This window comes from Panthera leo, chromosome B1 (assembly GCF_018350215.1).
Source record: "Panthera leo isolate Ple1 chromosome B1, P.leo_Ple1_pat1.1, whole genome shotgun sequence".
NCBI classification, from domain to species: domain Eukaryota; kingdom Metazoa; phylum Chordata; class Mammalia; order Carnivora; family Felidae; genus Panthera; species Panthera leo.
In genome coordinates this window covers 143,434,502-143,453,185 of record NC_056682.1, presented here as the reverse complement: position 1 = coordinate 143,453,185, position 18,684 = coordinate 143,434,502, and the positions used below count along the sequence as shown (strand labels likewise).

The following is an 18,684-nucleotide window of genomic DNA, read 5'->3' as shown; positions in this document are numbered from 1 at the left end:
CAGGCTGTTCTAAAGATGACAGCAGATTAGAAGGGTATTTTAACAAATCTAAATGAGTTTTTCACCAGCCAGCGTTTCACAAATGTAGCCGCTCTCTGACCAGATTTCAGCTTTTCTCCCATGTGCAACAAATAGTATTTCCTTTCTGGATGATGAAGTTATTTGTGTTGTCAGATGTTTCTGTTAGTCTGCAGCTAAAGGTGTGACTCTCCTGTTAGAACTGGGGGTTGGAATCATGCAGCAGATACACTTAGGAAAGGGCTTATTTAGCTAACTTGTCTTACCTATTATAAAGAACACTGGGAATTTACAAAACAAGACAGAGATGCCCATTTTTCACTTCTTTTTTATTGTGCTGTAGGTCCTAGCCTGAAAAATTAAACAAAAAAGAGGAATTCATAAGAATTGGGGGGGGGGGGAGGAAGAAATAAAATTTTGCAGAGAAGATTGTCTGCATAGAATACTCAAAAAGAAATTTATTAAGTGTTGGAAGTAATACCAAAGTGGATAGGTAGAAGGTCAATGCATTATGCTTCCTTTTTCTTTAAGTTTATTTGTTTTGAGAAAGAGAACCAGTTGGGAGGGGCAGAGATAGAGGGGGACAGAAGATCTAAAGTGGGCTCAGAACCCAATGTGGGGCTTGAACTCACAGACTGTGAGATCATGACCCGAGAGATCATGACCCGAGCTGAAGTTGGACACTTAACCGACTAAGCCACCCAGGCACCCCTAGATCCAAGTCTTAAAACTATGCAGGGAATTGATATAGAGGTCTCATTTCAGTATGGAAATTTATATAAGTTTATGATCTATATTTAAATCTATATGCTGTATATCTATATTATATATTATGTCTTTATACTGTATATATATTATATATCATAGTGTAAATATGTGATATAGATTATAGAGACTTATATACAAATATCTTGGATAACAGCTGACTTCTCATTATTGCTTGTGGGCACCAGTAAAAAAGCCAGTCATTTAGAGGGCTTGTTTGGTGTCAGGCACCCTGCTCTGCTATTTACTTTTCTGTCCATTCTCTGATCTTCTTTATGGTTGGCTCTTCGATATCAATGGGAAAGATACACAAATGATACATTAAAATCTTTTTTGTTTTTAAATTAACAAATACCTGATTATGATAATTTTGTAACAAATATTTTCATTTTTCAAATGTATAGGTGTCTATATAAAGTGCTGTATCAGCTGAGATTTTTAGTTACATGCAGAGAAACCAACACTGTTTAGCTTCAGGAGAAAACAAATTTAGTTGTTAGTTGAAGAATCTACTGAAAGACTGAAGAATCAGGCTTGGAAAATAGACAAAAATCTAAAGGGAACTAGGTTGCAGGAGGGACTATCCATAGTCATGCTACAGGAATATGTCTTAGGAAGCCATTATTCTGATTTACACTACTACTACTGTAACTTTAAATACTTTTCTATTGATAGTATCTTTGTGGTGGTAGCTGGAGTTAAAAGTCTGGGATCAGAGTGGTCTGGCTAAGACCTTGCTTTGGTTACTGGAAGGATCTTCCTTTGGTTTTCTCTTGGGCCTCCAACCCAGACTCCAGGGGTTTGAACCTAGGAAGGCCCCTTTAAAAAAAGGAGACAGTTGTTTTTCACAACTACCCATTATAATATAGTTCTTAACAATTCTGTGTGATGCCAGGTGACTGTATATTTCTTGAAATACAAGTTAAAAATTTTAAAGGCATTTTAATTTTTGGAAAACATAAGATTGTTTCTGTTTTAAGAAGGGTTGTGGGATTTTGGTAGAAAAAAAACTGATTTGGATTCTTTTCAAAGTAAAACTGTGTAGGTATCCCAAAATTTTAGGATGTAAGCATGACTAAAAAAGTAGGTTAGGTGTTTTTCTAAGAAAAAGAATCCCAGATTACAGATCTTTTATCTCTTTTGTTAGGTTTATTCCTAGATATCTTATGTATTTTGGCACAATTGTAAATGGGATTGATTCCATGTTTTCTTTTTCTGCTGCTTCATTATTGGTGTATAGAAATGCAACGACAGTATGGACGTTCCTCAAAAAACTAAAAATAGAACTACCCTACAACCCAGCAATTGCACTACTAGGTATTTATCCAAGGGATACAGGTGTGCTGTTTCGAAGGGACACATGCACCCTAATGTTTATAGCAGCACTGTCAACAATAGCCAAAGTATGGAAAGAGCCCAAATGTCCATCGATGGATGATGAATGGATAAAGAAGATGTGGTATATATACATATATATACAATGGGAGTATTACTCGGCAGTCAAAAAGAATGAAATCTTGCCATTTGCAACTAGGTGGATGGAACTGGAGGGTATTATGCTAAGTGAAATTAGAGAAGGACAAAAATCATATGACTTCACTCATATGTGGACTTTAAGAGACAAAACAGATGAACATAAGAGAAGGGAAACAAAAATAATATAAAAACAGGGAGGGAGACAAAACAGAAGAGACTCATAAATATGGAGAACAAACAGAGGGTTACTGGAGGGGTTGTGGGAGGGGGATGGGCTAAATGGGTAAGGGGCACTAAGGAATCTACTCCTGAAATCATTGTTGCACTATATGCTAACTAATTTGGATGTAAATTTTAAAAAATAAAAAATAAAAAAAATGCAACAGATTTCTGTACATTGATTTTGTATCCTGTGACTTTACTGAATTTGTGTATCAGTTCTAGCAGTTTTTTGGTAGAGTCTTTCGTTTTCTATGTAGGGTATCGTGTCATCTGCAGATAGTGAAAGTTTGACTGCCCTCCTTGCTGATTTGGATGCCTTTTCTTTTTGTTGTCTGATTGCTGTGGCTAGAATTTCTAGTACTGTGTTAAATAACAGTGGTGAGAGTGGACATCCCTGCCTTGTTCCTGGCCATAGAGAAAAAGCTCTCATTCTTTCCCCATTGAGGATAATATTATCTGTGAGTCTTTTGTATATGGCCTTTAGTATGTTGAGGTATGTTCCCCCTAACCCTACTTTGTTGAGGATTTTTATCATGAATGAATATTGTACTTTGTGAAATGCCACATTATGGAAAGAGCCCAAATCCATCGACTGATGAATAAAGAAGAAATGGAATTATTTCTCAGGTATCCAGAGGAATGAAATCTTGCCGTTTGCAATGGATGGAGCTGGAGAGTATTATGCTAAGCGACATAAGAGAAAGACGAATACCATATGATTTCACTCTTTTGTGGAATTTAAGAAAACAAATGAACCTGGGAGGGAAAAAAAAGGCAAAATGAGAAACAGACTCTTTAACTCTAGAAAACAAACTGATGGTCACCAGAGGGGAGGTGGGGGGGGGGGAGGCTAAATAGGTGATGGGGAGTAAGGAGGGCACTTGTGATGAGCACCGGATGTTGTATGAATCACAGAATTCTACACCTGAAACTAATACTACACTGTATGTTAATTAATTGGAATTTAAATTAAAAAAGAAAAGAATCCCAAAAACTAAAGGTGACTGCCAGACATTTGCATATATTTATTTTTCAACATTTTTTTGGTAGACAAAAGTGTTGTTATATTTAAAATGTGTCCAAAATATTGCTACAGTTTACAAGAATAGATAAAATACACAATAGACACACACACCTTTATTGCATTAAAACATCTCAATGAAAAGTTGCTGAAAAAAATCAAATTAAGACCAAAGCTACTAATTCAGTTATAAAATATTTGCACTCATACCAGTTTTCCTTAGCTTATGTTTTTCATAGTACATTTCATAAATTATAGCCTTTTATAAAATGGGAATATATATAAGAACTTCTTCCCTAGATACGTATGTGCTGTATGATTTTAGGGTAAAAAATGGATTTGTATTAAAACTATTTGGGGAATGTTTATTACACACATGTATGCTTTTGACTTATAAGGTCTTCTTGAGTCCAGTAATGTTATGTCTCCATTGTAACTAAAGGTTGTAATATGGCAGATAGATCAAGTACAGAGACATAACTTCTAGAGACAGAAATGTTTTCATTGTCACAGAATAATTATAACCATCAGAACTCTGAGGTTCACTGATGCAGAAATGCATGAATGTACATTGCAACAGGCAGGAGAAAATCACTTTCCTCTTGTGGAATTCTTATCACTTCAGTTGTCACGGTTAAACTTGTTCTAGGTTTTCAAATTTTCTTTCCCAGGACTTCATACATCTTGATATTTTAAAAAATTCATTCTTTTAATTTTCTGAAATGAGAAAATGAGAGTTTTAAAAACATTGTGCTATTCTTGTTTCCAAGTGATTGAGGTGACATGTAAAATATATGGCAGGAGAGGAAAACTAGTCATAACCAAAGACCTCTTATCAAAATGCTTCACATAAAATCATAGCAGAATCCTATTTGCAGCTGTTTTTTCAAAAGATCTGTCGTGGATAAAACCAGTTATAAAATGGAAGTAATCTGGTACCCTACCTTGATTATAATGTTTGCTTGCTTCGATTTGGGATTTAGGCATCTTTGTCCTTTATGTGCTTTCAAGGTGATACTGTTAAGGAAGATCCAAAACAGTCTTAAATTTTGGATGGAAAAACATAAGTAAAACAAAAACACAAAACAAAAAAGCTTCTACCACTGTCATCTTTAGCGAGTTCATTACTTACATCACTTCTATTTTGTTACAGTTGTTACTTGGGTAAATTATGGTGGCTTTCTCAATATCTGCCACTTTCACTCCTTTTACTCCAGGGCCTATGCAAAGACAGCGTCCCCCTTTGAACATGGGGAAACCTAGAACAGATCATAGCATCAGTTACTAATACATCTGATTGCAGCAGATCTCTGTAGTTTATAATCCTGGTGAAAAACATAAGCAGGGTTTTCATTAAGGATAAAGATAGCAATTTGTCAAATAGCACTTGACACTGCTGTCACTGGGAAAGGAACTAAAGTCAGGTGTTAATTTTTCTCTTTAAATTTGTGAACAAACCACATTAAAGAATAAAGGGAAACATGAAGGTTTATTGGAGGTTAAGCTTATTTGCCTCTTGCTTTTAGGCTCAAGAATTTTTCCAGTAAGCTAATAACATTACTTCATATAAATCTTAACAGACATTTAAGATTATTGCTTAAGGCTCTTGGCAGATATTGTAGCCAAATCAAAAATTCCATGAAGTATATCATTTCTAGTTTCAATAATCATCTCTAGTGCCTTACATACTTCAAACATTTTCTGCCAAAGCAGTAGTAACTTCTAATGTATGAGGTTAAATAAAAATTGAATCTTTTAGGAAAAGATGGAAGAAAAGACATTTGAAGCACTAGAAAAAAAATTTATAGGTTAAGAAATAAAAAGTAGCATATACCTTGAACAATTGTAGCACAGAATATCACAGCCAAGACTATAACCATGCCCTTCACACTCATGTTTGTCTTTCACTGCTGTTGCTGCTGCTTCAGCATTAGTACTCTTCTTGGAGGGAATAGAAATGCTGAACATGAAAGGCAGTTCTTTATCAGCATATGTAGGGCATTTTTATACACGTGCATTCCTCTTAGGGCAACAGGAATTCCCCTCCTTGAGTCATGGTGCTTTTTTGCTTCCATGAGTTTCTGTTTTGTTATTTTCTAAATATCACTGTCCTTTCCTATATGTTACAGTGCTGCAAGTAATAGGAATGTGAAAGCACTTTTTAAAGAGTAAAGAGCTATATAAATATAGAATAGGGGCACCCAGATGGGAACTAGCCTTCTCAAAGTAGCATTTCCTAGAAATGTATTTCATTATGGAACTAACAACGAACAATGAATTCTGATTGCCATTCAGGAAGATTGTCTTCCTATTTTCAGTCTATTCATCCTCCCTTCTTCACATAACTGTATAAAAGAACATTTTTATTTTTATTTTTTTATCACTTTACTTTTGCTTTTAGGTCCAGATTCTCACCTGTAAGGGGTACCTTATTTGACATCAAATGACATTTATTTAACCTTATTTATATGCTGACTATAATTGCACATTTAAACAAGTGTCCCTGTACTTCTGAATTTATATCCATTTCTTTTTGCACATTTAACAGTTTTTACTTTATATATATTTTAGCACTGTTATTTACTGTATAAAGTTGTGGGACTTGTTGATTTAAAAAAAAAAATGACCGTCTTTTCTTATGTATCTTTACCTTTTCCACTTAAGCTTTCTAGAGCTTTTTGTTTTAAGTGGGTCATATATGCTGGGGTGCCTGGGTGGCTCAGTCAGTTAAGCGTCCAGCTTTGGCTCAGGTCATGATCTCACGGCTTGTGAGTTCGAGCCCTGTGTTGCACTCTGTGCTGACAGCTCAGAGCCTGGAGCCTGCTTCAGATTCTGTGTCTCCCCTCTCTACCCCTCCCCTGCTCACTCTCTGTCTCTCTCTCTGTCTCTCAAAAATAAATACTAAAAAAAGAATAAATGGATCATATGCAGATACTTTAAAATGTCATACCTAAAGGACTTTTAATGGGTGAATTTAATTATTTAGTGGATAACTGGTTGTCTGTAAACTTTTAAAAATGCTTTCCTGCTATTTTTTGTTTTCTTTTTTCTAAGTTACAGTACAGTTAATAGTGTTCTATTAGTTTCTGGTGTACAATATAGTGATTAAAAAATTACGTACTTTTACTCAGTGTTCCTCATGATAGATGAATTCTTAAGCTTCTTCACCTATTTCACTCATTCCCCCCACTCACCTCCTCTCTGGTAACTGTCAGCTTGTTCTCTATAGTTAAGGGTCGGTTTTTTGGTTTGTGTCTTTTTTTTCATTGTTTTTCGTAAATTCCATATAAAAGTGAGATCATATGGTATTTGTCTTCTCTGGGTGACTTATTTCACTTAGTATTACACTTTTTAGATCCATCCATGTTGTTGCAAATGGCAAGATTAAGATTTCATTCTTTTTTATGGCTGAGTAATATTTTGTGTGTGTGTGTGTGTGTCACCTTTATCCATTCATCTCTGGATGGACACTAGGGCTGTTTCTGTGACTATTATAAATAAGGTTGCATATATCCTTTTGAATTAGTGTTTTTGTATTCTTCGGTTAAATACCCAGTAGTGTGATTATTGGATCGTATGGTAGTTCTATTTTAAAATTTTGAGGAATCTCTTATTTTTTCCATAGGCACGGCAGCGGTTTGCATTCACAGATTGCCTTCTCAATTTAAATTTCTTTTCTTTAACGTTTTTTTTTATGTGACTTGAAAAGAATACATTGTTTTACATTTTGCTAGTAATCTTTAAAATTTTTGTTACCTTTTCTATTTACATCAACTGTAAATAGTAGCTTATAGTTCCTCCTTTTGTAAGATGAGAATATAACCTAATTTTGTTACATAATCTGGGATATATAGATAGTTTAGTGTTTTCAGGTGATTATTTTTTATTATTGAGCTTCTTTTTTGAGAATTATCATTTACATTTTATCCTGAAATCACATACTTATTTACATATATTCCACATACAAAATTCTTTTAAAAATTAAAAATTTTTAAATTTAATCTTTATTATTTTCACAGTCTAATTTTTATTGAGATATAATTTAGATCTCCCAAAATTTACCTTTTTAAAGTATACAGTTTAGCGGTTTTTAGTAAGGTGGTATATAATATCTGATAATAAAAACTATTTTGTTTTCATTCCATTAGTCTTGGCTTCAGGAGTAGATTTACTGGATTCGTCACTTACATACAACACCCAGTGCTCATCCCAATAAGTGCCCTCCTCAATGCCCATCACCTATTTTCCCCACCCCCCAACTCTCCACCCTAATAAACCTTCAGTTATCTGTATTTAAGAGTCTCTTATGGTTTCCCTCCCTCTCTGTTTGTATCTTATTTTTCCTTCCCTTCCCCTATGGTTTTCTGTTAAGTTTCTCAAATACCACACATGAGTGAAATCATATGGTATCTTTCTCTGACTTATTTCACTTAGCATTAATACCCTCCATTTCCATCCACATTGTTGCAAATGGCAAGGTTGATACTATACATGGAAAACCAGAAAGACTCCACCAAAAAACTGCTAGAACTGATACATGAATTTGGCAGAGTCGCAGGACATAAAATCAGTGTACAGAAATTGGTTGCATTGCTATACACCAATAATGAAGCAACAGAAAGATATCAAGGAATTGATTCCATTTACAATTGCACCAAGAACCATAGTATACCTAGGAATAAACCTAACCAAAGAGGTAAAAGAAAACAACACTGAAAACTATAGAAAGGTTATAAAAGAAATTGAAGAAGACACAAAGAAATGGAAAAGCATTCCTTGCTCATGGACTGGAAAAACAAATACCGTTAAAATGTCGATACTACCCAAAGCAATCTACACATTCAGTGCAATCCCAATCAAAATAGCACCAGTATTCTTCTCAGAGTTAGAACAAAGAATCCTAAAATTTGTATGGAACCACAAAAGACCCCAAAAAGCCAAAGTAATGTTGAAAAAGACAGCCAATGCTAGAGGCATCACAATCCCAGAATTTAGCCTGTATTACAAATCTGTAATCATCAATACAGTATGGTATTGGCACGAAAACAGACGCATAGACCAATGGAATAGAATAAGAAAACCCAGAAATTCCTTGAGGCTTCTAATGTGTCACCTGTTATTTACTGCCTTTGCCTCCAGCTCATGTCTAACTGACTGCCTACTCTGTCAGTCCTTTCTTCTCTTTCTGTCATGGTTTGCTGGCTTTCTTCAGTGTTACATTTGCATTTCTTTTTATTTATTCTTTTCATGTCTATTACTGGATTTTGATTTATTGTTACCATTATGGTTGTATGTAATCTTTTGTGCACATAGCTATCTATATTATGTTGATGATCTTTTAAGTTTGAAACCAATTTTTAGTCCCTTTATCCCCATGTTTTAGGTATATGGTGTCATATTTTACATCTTTTAATTTTGTGAGTTCCTTGACTGATTTTTTTAATAAAAATATTCATTTTTGCTGCTTTTGTGTTTCTTATTTTCATACTGTCATTTTGGTCTTTCCACTCAGAGTCCTCTTTAATATTTCTTTCAGGTCTAGTTTAGTAGTCCATGAACTCCTTTCATTTTTGTTTTTCTGGAAAACTCTTTATCTCTCCTTCTATTGTGAATGATAGCCTGGCTAGATAGTGTATTTTTGGCTGTAGATTTTTTCCCATTCAGCACTCATGTTAGGCTTGCCAGCTTTATGCTGAAAAATCACTGATAGAGTTAGGAGATTTCCCTTGTATGTAATTGTTTTCTTTGGTCTTGATGCTTAATTTTTCAACATTCTGCCATTTTAATTACAATATATCTTGGTGTGGATCTGCTTTTGTTGATTTTGTTGTGGGTTCTTGGTGCCTCCTGGCTCTGGATATTAGTTTCCTTCTCCCAGATTAGTGAAGCTAATAATTTCTTAAAATAAATTTTTCTGCCCCTTTTACCCTTCTTTTGGAAGAATGTTATTTTATTTTATCCATCAAATGTTATACATTTGATGGAATCACTGAGTTGCCTAAGTCTGTTCCACTTTGTAGATGTCTTTCTCCTCTTTTGTTCAGCTTGATTACTTTCCATTACTCTGTTTTCTAGGTCACTAATTCATTCCTGCGCTTCTTCCAGCCTGCTGTTCATTCCATCAAATGTGTTTCTCATTTCATTTAGTAAACCCTTTGTCTCTGTGTTATTCCTTCCGTAGCCATAATAACCATACTGACCTTCCCATGCTTGAGAGAGCCACTGCTAGCCATTTATCTTTCTTTTCCTTCTCAGAATGCCAGAAATAATGGAATCAGAATCTTGGCACACCTTGTATGAAAGATTACTGAACTCAACCAAAGTTCTGGTTTTAAAGGAAAGACATCTGAAAGATAAACACAAAGAGAAAAAATAAGCTTTGAGTTTCCAGTGATTGAAGATTTGAAAAATAGTTACAGTTCAGTTTCCTTTGCTTCTTAACTATGCTTGTTCATCATCAGATACAGGCTATCTATTGTATCTTGTTCCTGGAGTTGAATGGTGGTTTTCCATTGTCTTAATTAAATTTATTGCAAAGGAGAGGGTTTCCAGGAATAGCTAAGCTACAGGTGATTTATTGAACTACAGCTTTTTCATTTTTTTGGAAATTAGTCAATTAAGATTTTGATCTACCATTCCTTGTCAGAAAGGAAGGCTAATGTTTACCTTCTTGGAATGAGAGTTATCAAATAACAATCATTATTTGCCTTTTAAAATCTGGCAAAGCATAGCATATAAATATTGTTTGTGTTTTTTAGGGCCAAATTTACTTGCCTTGGCATGTTAATTTTTGCCAGGTTTACTGCCAAGTTATTTTAGTAGGTTATAATTAACAAGTGTCAAAGAAACTACTTGATTTGTTTTTTCAGTAATTCAGAAGGAAAAAAAGAATAGGGGTTTACAATGAATTACTTCCCTTTAAAATTAAGATAAAATTTAAAAACCTCAAATATTAAAATTTAGAACCCAGAAGAAGAGACAATCAAGTTCTATTATATCATTAAATAGATTAACCCTCTTTCCCATGTCTTCTGTACTCCTCACAGAAGGCTGCCAGTAGCGTGTATTGGGCCGGGAGCAGTGGGTTGTACAGAGCAACTTCAATATCACCATAAACTTCAGAGAAATTATTTTTCTCACAACAAAGGCAGCTTTGTGCGTGGCCTTCAACTGGCCGCCTGGAAAATGACTGCAGTCTACAACTGCCAGGTCAATGTGGATGTTCATGTTAATTTTCCAAGTTGGGAAACAACATGCCCTATTGTTAAGGGATAGAAACATGTGAGAGATTAGCAATGAACAACTACAAACAACTAACTGAAAAGTTTCATTCAGTAAGGGAAAATTGTGCAGTAGCTTTACTTATCATTAGTTTATTTCCATTGCTCTTCAGAAAAGTTGGAAAAGAGAAGAAAATAGATCTGGCTGGTATTATTTCAGGGCTGGTTGGAAAAAGAGTATTGCACAAGAGGATTGTTCCTGGAGAGATGAGTCCCGCATGTGCATGTTAGAGGAGCTATGTGTGTAAGGTATGAAGCTGCATTGGATTTATTTGTACTGCATATATTTTTTAGTAAGATAAGTAAAATAGCCATTTATAAGGAGCATTTTGGTACATGTGGCTTGCCAGTTGCAGCTGAAGGTTAGTCAGTGTAATGTTTTAAATAGATATAGACAAGACTATAAAAATAGAAAGACTGGAAGGGTATTTTTGTTACAAATATTTCTTAGATTATCTTGATACTTAGAATAAATGACTTTGTTTTGGAAAGGAAACAATTGTTTAAGAAAACAATTCTTAAATATTTAGATGGGCTGTGTATTATTTTTATTTTGTATATTATACTGAATGCCATTTTCCTTTTTTATAAAAAGCCAACAAAACTTTATTCTCATTTCTAAGATTTTCCTCACTTCTTGAAAGGTTCCATCTTAGAAACATACCTATCCTACCTTACTTTCTATGTTTCCTAACTGCCCTATTCTTATTTTTAATGTGGGGGTAGGTGAGCGCTCAGAGGTGTGGTTAGGGAAGCATGGCTCACTCATCAGCTCTAGTTCTGCCTTTCACCTTGCATCTGTAGCAGTTATGGGCTGAATAATGGTAACAGGATTGGCGATACAGACCAAAACTGCTGTCATTTGTTGGATGCCTGCCATATGCTATGTATTGTACATAGTGTCTCACTAGTGCTCACAATAATCCTGCAAGAAAGGGTACTACCACTTGCTTTTTAAAGAAGAAAATGAGGCTTCAAGAGATTATGTAACCCTCCTTCAAAAATTTAACACATTTAGTAACACTTTAGTACTAAAGTTGCAGAGTTGAGACAACAGCAATGATAAAGCACACTCACGTTCCCTTCTTCTGTGATGGAAGAGGGGAGTGAAAGGCAATCTCAAAGGTCTGACTTTGTAACTCCTAGATACAGGCCACCTTTGAAAATAGAAAACTCCAAAGAAGATTGAAGTAGAAAACTAAGTATGGAACAGTTTTGAATAAATGGAATCTGAGAGTCCTGGTGAGAAAGCAGCTAAGAAAGCTTGAGAATGTCTAGAGCTCCATTTAATTTACGCTGTGAGGCTTCTTAAAATTTCCCCTTTGTTAGTAATGTTTATCCTCTATTTCTCCATCATGGGTAGTAGTAGTGACCCTTAGAAAACTTAAGTACAACTGATACTTACTCCAAGTATAGAGAAAAAGGAAAGAAGCCTATGTTCTTTTAACAATTAGCTGAGATGGACAGAAACTCTGGTCTTAGGTAGTAAGTAGCTAATGTCAGTGCAGTAGGCCATTCTTCGCCATTTGAGCCCTGTTTCCTAACCCTCAATTTTGGCAATATGTTCAGAGCCTCTCAGGATGTGAGAGCCTCTCAGGATGTGAGAGGCTCTGAACATATTGCCAAAATTGAGGGTTCGGAAATAGGGTTCAAATGGCGAGGAATCCAAGAGTTATGGAAAAGAGGCAGTTTTAGAGTAAGTGGAGAGCAGTCCTGGGAATTGCTAACAACAAGTATTATTACTTAACAGCAGCTGAATAATGAAATGTTGAATGTATTTAGATAGACCAGGAAAGAGACAGAGTTCCTGTTGCCCATCAGGTTGGGGACAGAGTGAATAAGACAGAAATGTATTCCTGACATTTTGAGACCTGTAGTATATTTCTCCCTAGAAAAATAATACATATTAGATTAGTTGGATTTCTAGGCTAGTCTGCTAAAGTAGAGTTACTTCATAAGCCTGCTAAAATAGAATTACCTCTTGACTTGAAATATAGACCCTGTTGTGGGGGAAAAAAAATCATCTTGATCGAAAATAATGAGTCTTCAGGGTGCTTGGATGGCTCAGACGGTTGAGCACCTGACTCTTGATTTTGGTCAGGTCATGCTCTCATGGTCGTGGGATTGAGCTCCTCATCGGGCTCTGTGCTGACAGCCTGGAGCTTGCTTGCGATTCTCTCTTTCCCTCTGTCTCTGTCCCTTCCCTGTTCATGTGCACGCGCTCTCTCTGAATAAACATAAAAAAAAATAATGGGTCTTCAAATGAATTTTTGAATTAAGTTCCACTGATAAGTGGAGAACTACATGTAAATTAGAATTAAAGAAAATGTAGTCAAACTTTGGGAAGTTTTCATGGTTTATAGATATTCATTAACATGATAATTTACTCTTAATTTTTATCAAATCAAAAATAATAGTGACACTTTTGAGTAATACTGATCAGTTATTTTATAGAATGTTTCACAATTTTGGCTTATTTTTATGTCAATGAGGTTATGCATTTTTTGGTAAGAAAACTGGAAAATGTGGTTATGTGTTTCTCAGTGTATCATATAAAGGAATTCATAATGTTAATATGTTTTATTACTAGTAATACTCATTGTAATCATTTTGTTAAGTTTGTGTCAGCCAGGAAGAACTGCCACAGACTGGGGCAGATTAAGAAGAAATAATGAAATACAGTGTGGGTCTTGGATAGGATCCTAGCAGAAAGGACATTGGTGGAAAAATCGGTGAAATTATTTCTTCAGTAAAGTGTGTAGTTTAGTCACCAATGTTCATTTTCTTTTCCTGATAACTGTACTGAGGTGACGTAAGATGTTAACAGTGGGAGAAGAAGAGTGAGGGAGATAAGGATACACTGTACTATTTTTTCAACTTTGTAAAAGTCTAAAATTAACTCAGAAGTTAAAAATAGTACCTAATACTTACATAGTGCCTACTATGTACCAGACTATGCATCTGTTTACTCTTTGATTCCTCTCAACAACCTTGGGAGGGGAGCTATTATTATGCCCAGTTGGCAGATAAGCAAACTGGATACAGAGAGGGGCACCTGAGTGGCTCACTTAGCTGTCTGACTTCTGCTCAGGTCATGATTTCAGTTTGTGGGTTCAAGTCCTGCATCGGGCTCTGCGCTGACAGCTCAGAGCCTGGAACCTGCTTCAGTTTCTGTGTCTCTGTCTCTCTCTGCCCGTCTCCTCGCACTGTGTGTCTCTATCAAAAATAAACATTAAAAAAAAAAAAAAACTCAACACAGAGAAGTAAAAAACAAGCCCAGTGTTATGTGGTTATTAAGAGGTCACATAACGATTCAAGAGGAAGGGAAGATGGCGGCGTAGGAGGACGCTGGGCTCACCACGTCCTGCTGATCACTTAGATTCCACCCACACCTGCCTAAATAACCCAGAAAACCACCAGAAGACTAGCAGAATGGAGTCTCCGGAGCCAAGCGAAGACGAGAGGCCCACGGAAGAGGGTAGGAAGGGCGGTGAGGGGTGCATGATACACAGACTGGCGGGAGGGAGCCGGGGCAGAGGGGCAGCCGGCCGGCAAAGCAGAGCCCCCGAGTATGACTTGCAAAGGCAGAGGGGCTGGACGGAGTGTGTTCTGACAGCAAGCAGGATTTAACATCTGTAAGGTTATAAGTTAACAGCTCTGCTCGGAGAGCGGGAGGGCTGGAGGACAACGGGAGGGAGAGTTGTTGAGCCCCGGAGGGAGAGTTGTTGAGCCCCGGATGGACGACAGAGTTCAGCTTGGCGGGGAACAAAGGCGCTCGCCAGCGCCATCTCCCTCGCCCATCCCTCAGCCAAAATCCCAAAGGGAACCAGTTCCTGCCAGGGAACTTGCTTGCACCGAGCAAACACCCATCGTTGTGCTTCTGCGGATCCATCCCTCCAGCGACAGGTCTGACTCCCTCCTGGTGCCACAGGGCCCCTCCCAAAGTGGATCTCTGAAGGAAAAGCAAGCTGAGCCTGCTCCTCCTGCCCCTGTGCACCTTGTCAATCCACCCCAGCTAATACGCCAGATCCCCAGCACCACAAGCCTGGCAGTGTTCAAGTAGCCCAGACGGGCCACGCCACCCCACAGTGAATCCCACCCCTAGGAGAGGGGAAGAGAAGGTACACACCAGTCTGAGTGTGGTCCCAGCGGTGGGCTGGGGCAGACATCAGGTCTGACTGTGGCCCCGCCCACCAGCGCAGGTTACTCCAGACAGCACAGAGGAAGAGCCCTGCAGTTCCGCACCACTCCAGGGACTATCCAAAATGACAAAACGGAAGAATTCCCCTCAAAAGAATCTCCAGGATATAGCAACAGCTCACGAACTGATCAAAAACGATTTAAACAATATAACAGAAAGTGAATTTAGGATAATAGTCATAAAATTAATATCTGGGCTTGAAAACAGTATAAATGACAGCAGAGCATCTATTGCTACAGAGATCGAGGGACTAAGTAACAGCCAGGAGGAGCTAAAAAATGCTATTAATGAGCTGCAAAATAAAATGGAGATGACCACAGCTTGGATTGAAGAGGCAGAGGAGAGAATAGGTGAACTAGAAGATACAATTATGGAAAAAGAAGAAGCTGAGAAAAAGATAAAAAAATCCAGGAGTGTGAGGGGAAAATTAGAGAACTAAGTGATGCACTAAAGAGAAATAATCTACGCATAATTGGTATTCCAGAGGAGGAACAAGAGAGGGAAAGGTGCTGAAGGTGTGCTTGAAGAAATAATAGCTGAGAACTTCCCTGATCTGGGGAAGGAAAAAGGCATTGAAATCCAAGAGGCACAGAGAATTCCCTTCAGACATAACTTGAATCGATCTTCTGCATGACATATCATAGTGAAACTGGCAAAATACAAGGATAAAGAGAAAATTCTGAAAGCAGGTAGGGATAAACGTGCTCTAACATATAAAGGGAGACGAATAAGACTCGTGACGGATCTCTCTACTGAAACTTGGCAGGCCAGAAAGGGATGGCAGGAAATCATCAATGTGCTGAACAGAAAAAAATATGCAGCCGAGAATCCTCTATCCAGCAAGTCTGTCATTTAGAACAGAAGGAGAGATAAAAGTCTTCCCAAACAAATAAAAACTGAAGGAATTCATCATCACTAAACCAGCCCTACAAGAGATCCTAAGGGGGATCCTATGAGACAAAGTACCAGAGACATCACTACAAGCATGAAACCTACAGACGTCACAATGACTCTAAACCCATATCTTTCTTTAATAACACTGAACGTAAATGGACTAAATGCGCCAACCAAAAGACATAGGGTATCAGAATGGAGAAAAAAACAAGACCCATCTATTTGCTGTCTACAAGAGACTCATTTTAGACCTGAGGACACCTTCAGATTGAAAGTTGAGGGGATGGAGAACTATTTATCATGCTACTAGAAGTCAAAAGAAAGCTGGAGTAGCCATACTTACATCAAATAAACTAGACTTTAAATTGAAGGCTGTAACAAGAGATGAAGAAGGGCATTATATAATAATTACAGGGTTTATCCATCAGGAAGAGCTAACAATTATAAATGTTTATGCACTGAATACGGGAGCCCCCAAATATATAAAACAATTACAAACATAAGCAACCTTACTGATAAGAATGTGGTAATTGCAGGGGACTTTAATACTTCACTTACAACAATGGATAGATCATCTAGACACATGGTCAATAAAGAAACAAGGGCCGTGAATGATACATTGGATCAGATAGACTTGACAGATATATTAGAACTCTGCATCCCAAAGCAACAGAATATACTTTCTTCTCGAGTGCACATGGAACCTTCTCCAAGATAGATCACATACTGGGTCATAAAACAGCCCTTCATAAGTATACAAGAATTGAGATCATACCATGCACACTTTCAGACCACAATGCTATGAAGCTTGAAATCAACCACAGGAAAAAGTCTGGAAAACCTCCAAAGCATGGAGGTTAAAGAACACCCTACTAAAGAATGAATGGGTCAACCAGGCAATTAGAGAAGAAATTAAAAAATATATGGAAACAAACGAAAATGAAAATACAACAATCCAAACGCTTTGGGACGCAGTGAAGGCAGTCCTGAGAGGAAAATACATTGCAATCCAGGCCTATCTCAAGAAACAAGAAAAATCCCAAACACAAAATCTAACAGCACACCTAAAGGAAATAGAAGCAGAAGAGCAAAGACAGCCTAAACCCAGCAGAAGAAGAGAAATAATAAAGATCAGAGCAGAAATAAACAATATAGAGTCTAAAAGAACTGTAGAGCAGATCAATGAAACCAAGAGTTGGTTTTTTGAAAAAATAAACAAGATTGATAAACCTCTAGCCAGGCTTCTCAAAAAGAAAAGGGAGATGACCCAAATAGATAAAATCATGAATGGAAATGGAATTATTACAACCAATCCCTCAGAAATACAAGCAATTATCAGGGAATACTATGAAAAATTATATGCCAACAAACTGGAAAACCTGGAAGAAATGGGCAAATTCCGAAACACCCACACACTTCCAAAACTCAATCAGGAGGAAATAGAAAGCTTGAACAGACCCATAACCAGCAAAGAAATGGAATCAATCATCAAAAATCTCCCAACAAATAAGAGTCCAGGGCCAGATGGCTTCCCAGGGGAGTTCTACCAGACGTTTAAAGCAGAGATAATGCCTATCCTTCTCAAGCTATTCCGAAAAATAGAAAGGGAAGGAAAACTTCCAGACTCGTTCTATGAAGCCAGTATTACTTTGATTCCTAAACCAGACAGAGTCCCAGTAAAAAAAGAGAACTACAGGCCAATATCCCTGATGAATATAGATGCAAAAATTCTCAATAAGATACTAGCAAATCGAATTCAACAGCATGTAAAAAGAATTATTCACCATGACCAAGCGGGATTTATTCCTGGGATGCAGGGCTGGTTCAGCATTTGCAAATCAATCAACGTGATACATCACCTTAATAAAAGAAAAGATAAGAACCATATGATCCTGTCAATCGATGCAGAAAAAGCATTTGACAAAATTCAGCATCCTTTCTTAATAAAAACCCTTGAGAAAGTCGGGATAGAAGGAACATACTTAAACATCATAAAAGCCATTTATGAAAAGCCCACAGCTAATATCATCCTCAATGGGGAAAAACTGAGAGCTTTTTCCCTGAGATCAGGAACATGACAGGGATGTCCACTTTCACCGCTGTTGTTTAACATAATGTTGGAAGTTCTAGCATCAGCAATCAGACAACAAAAGGAAATCAAAGGCATCAAAATTGGCAAAGATGAAGTGAAGATTTCACTTTTTGCAGATGACATGATATTATACATGGAAAATCCGATAGACTCCACCAAAAGTCTGCTAGAACTGATACATGAATTCAGCAAAGTTGCAGGATACAAAATCAATGTACAAAAATCAGTTGCATTATCATACACTAACAATGAAGCAACAGAAAGACAAAGAACTGATCCCATTCACAATTGCACCAAAAGGCATAAAATACCTAGGAATAAATCTAACCAAAGATGTAAAAGGTCTGTATGCTGAAAACTATAGAAAGCTTATGAAGGAAATTGAAGAAGATATAAAGAAATGGAAAAACATTCCGTGCTCATGGATTGGAAGAATAAATATTGTCAAAATGTCAATACTACCCAAAGCTATCTACACATTCGATGCAATCCCAATCAAAATTGCACCAGCATTCTTCTTGAAGCTAGAACAAGCAATCCTAAAATTCGTATGGAACCACAAAAGGCCCCGAATAACCAAAGTAATTTTGAAGAAGAAGACCAAAGCAGGAGGCATCACAATCCCAGACTTTAGCCTCTACTACAAAGCTGTAATCATCAAGACAGCATGGTATTGGCACAAAAACAGACACATAGACCAATGGAATAGAATAGA

At 36.9% G+C, this 18,684-nt stretch overlaps 2 protein-coding genes across 2 annotated transcripts in view; one reads left to right on the top strand and one right to left on the bottom strand.

Annotated features, from left to right (window-relative positions):
* ART3 (ADP-ribosyltransferase 3 (inactive)) overlaps positions 1-18,684 on the top strand; it is a 141,124-nt gene that overhangs the window by 49,261 nt on the left and 73,179 nt on the right. The window lies entirely within an intron of this gene.
* On the bottom strand, positions 3,439-9,749 carry CXCL11 (C-X-C motif chemokine ligand 11). Its single transcript, XM_042936165.1, has 5 exons — positions 9,703-9,749; positions 5,337-5,462; positions 4,635-4,761; positions 4,447-4,519; positions 3,439-4,219 (listed from the first exon to the last, which is right to left on the bottom strand). Exons 2-5 carry the CDS (start codon positions 5,395-5,397, stop codon positions 4,178-4,180), a joined length of 303 nt encoding a protein of 100 aa, XP_042792099.1. The 5' UTR covers positions 5,398-5,462; positions 9,703-9,749; the 3' UTR covers positions 3,439-4,177.

Bases quoted from the DNA above. Each gene is read 5' to 3' on its own strand.
- CXCL11 (XM_042936165.1), bottom strand. From the start codon at position 5,397: ATGAGTGTGAAGGGCATGGTTATAGTCTTGGCTGTGATATTCTGTGCT. The intron at 4,762-5,336 runs GTATATGCTACT...GATCTGTTCTAG, and splicing joins CTGTGCTACAATTGTTCAAG to GTTTCCCCATGTTCAAAGGG. The intron at 4,520-4,634 runs GTAAGTAATGAA...CTTCCTTAACAG, and splicing joins TGTAACAAAATAGAAGTGAT to TATCACCTTGAAAGCACATA.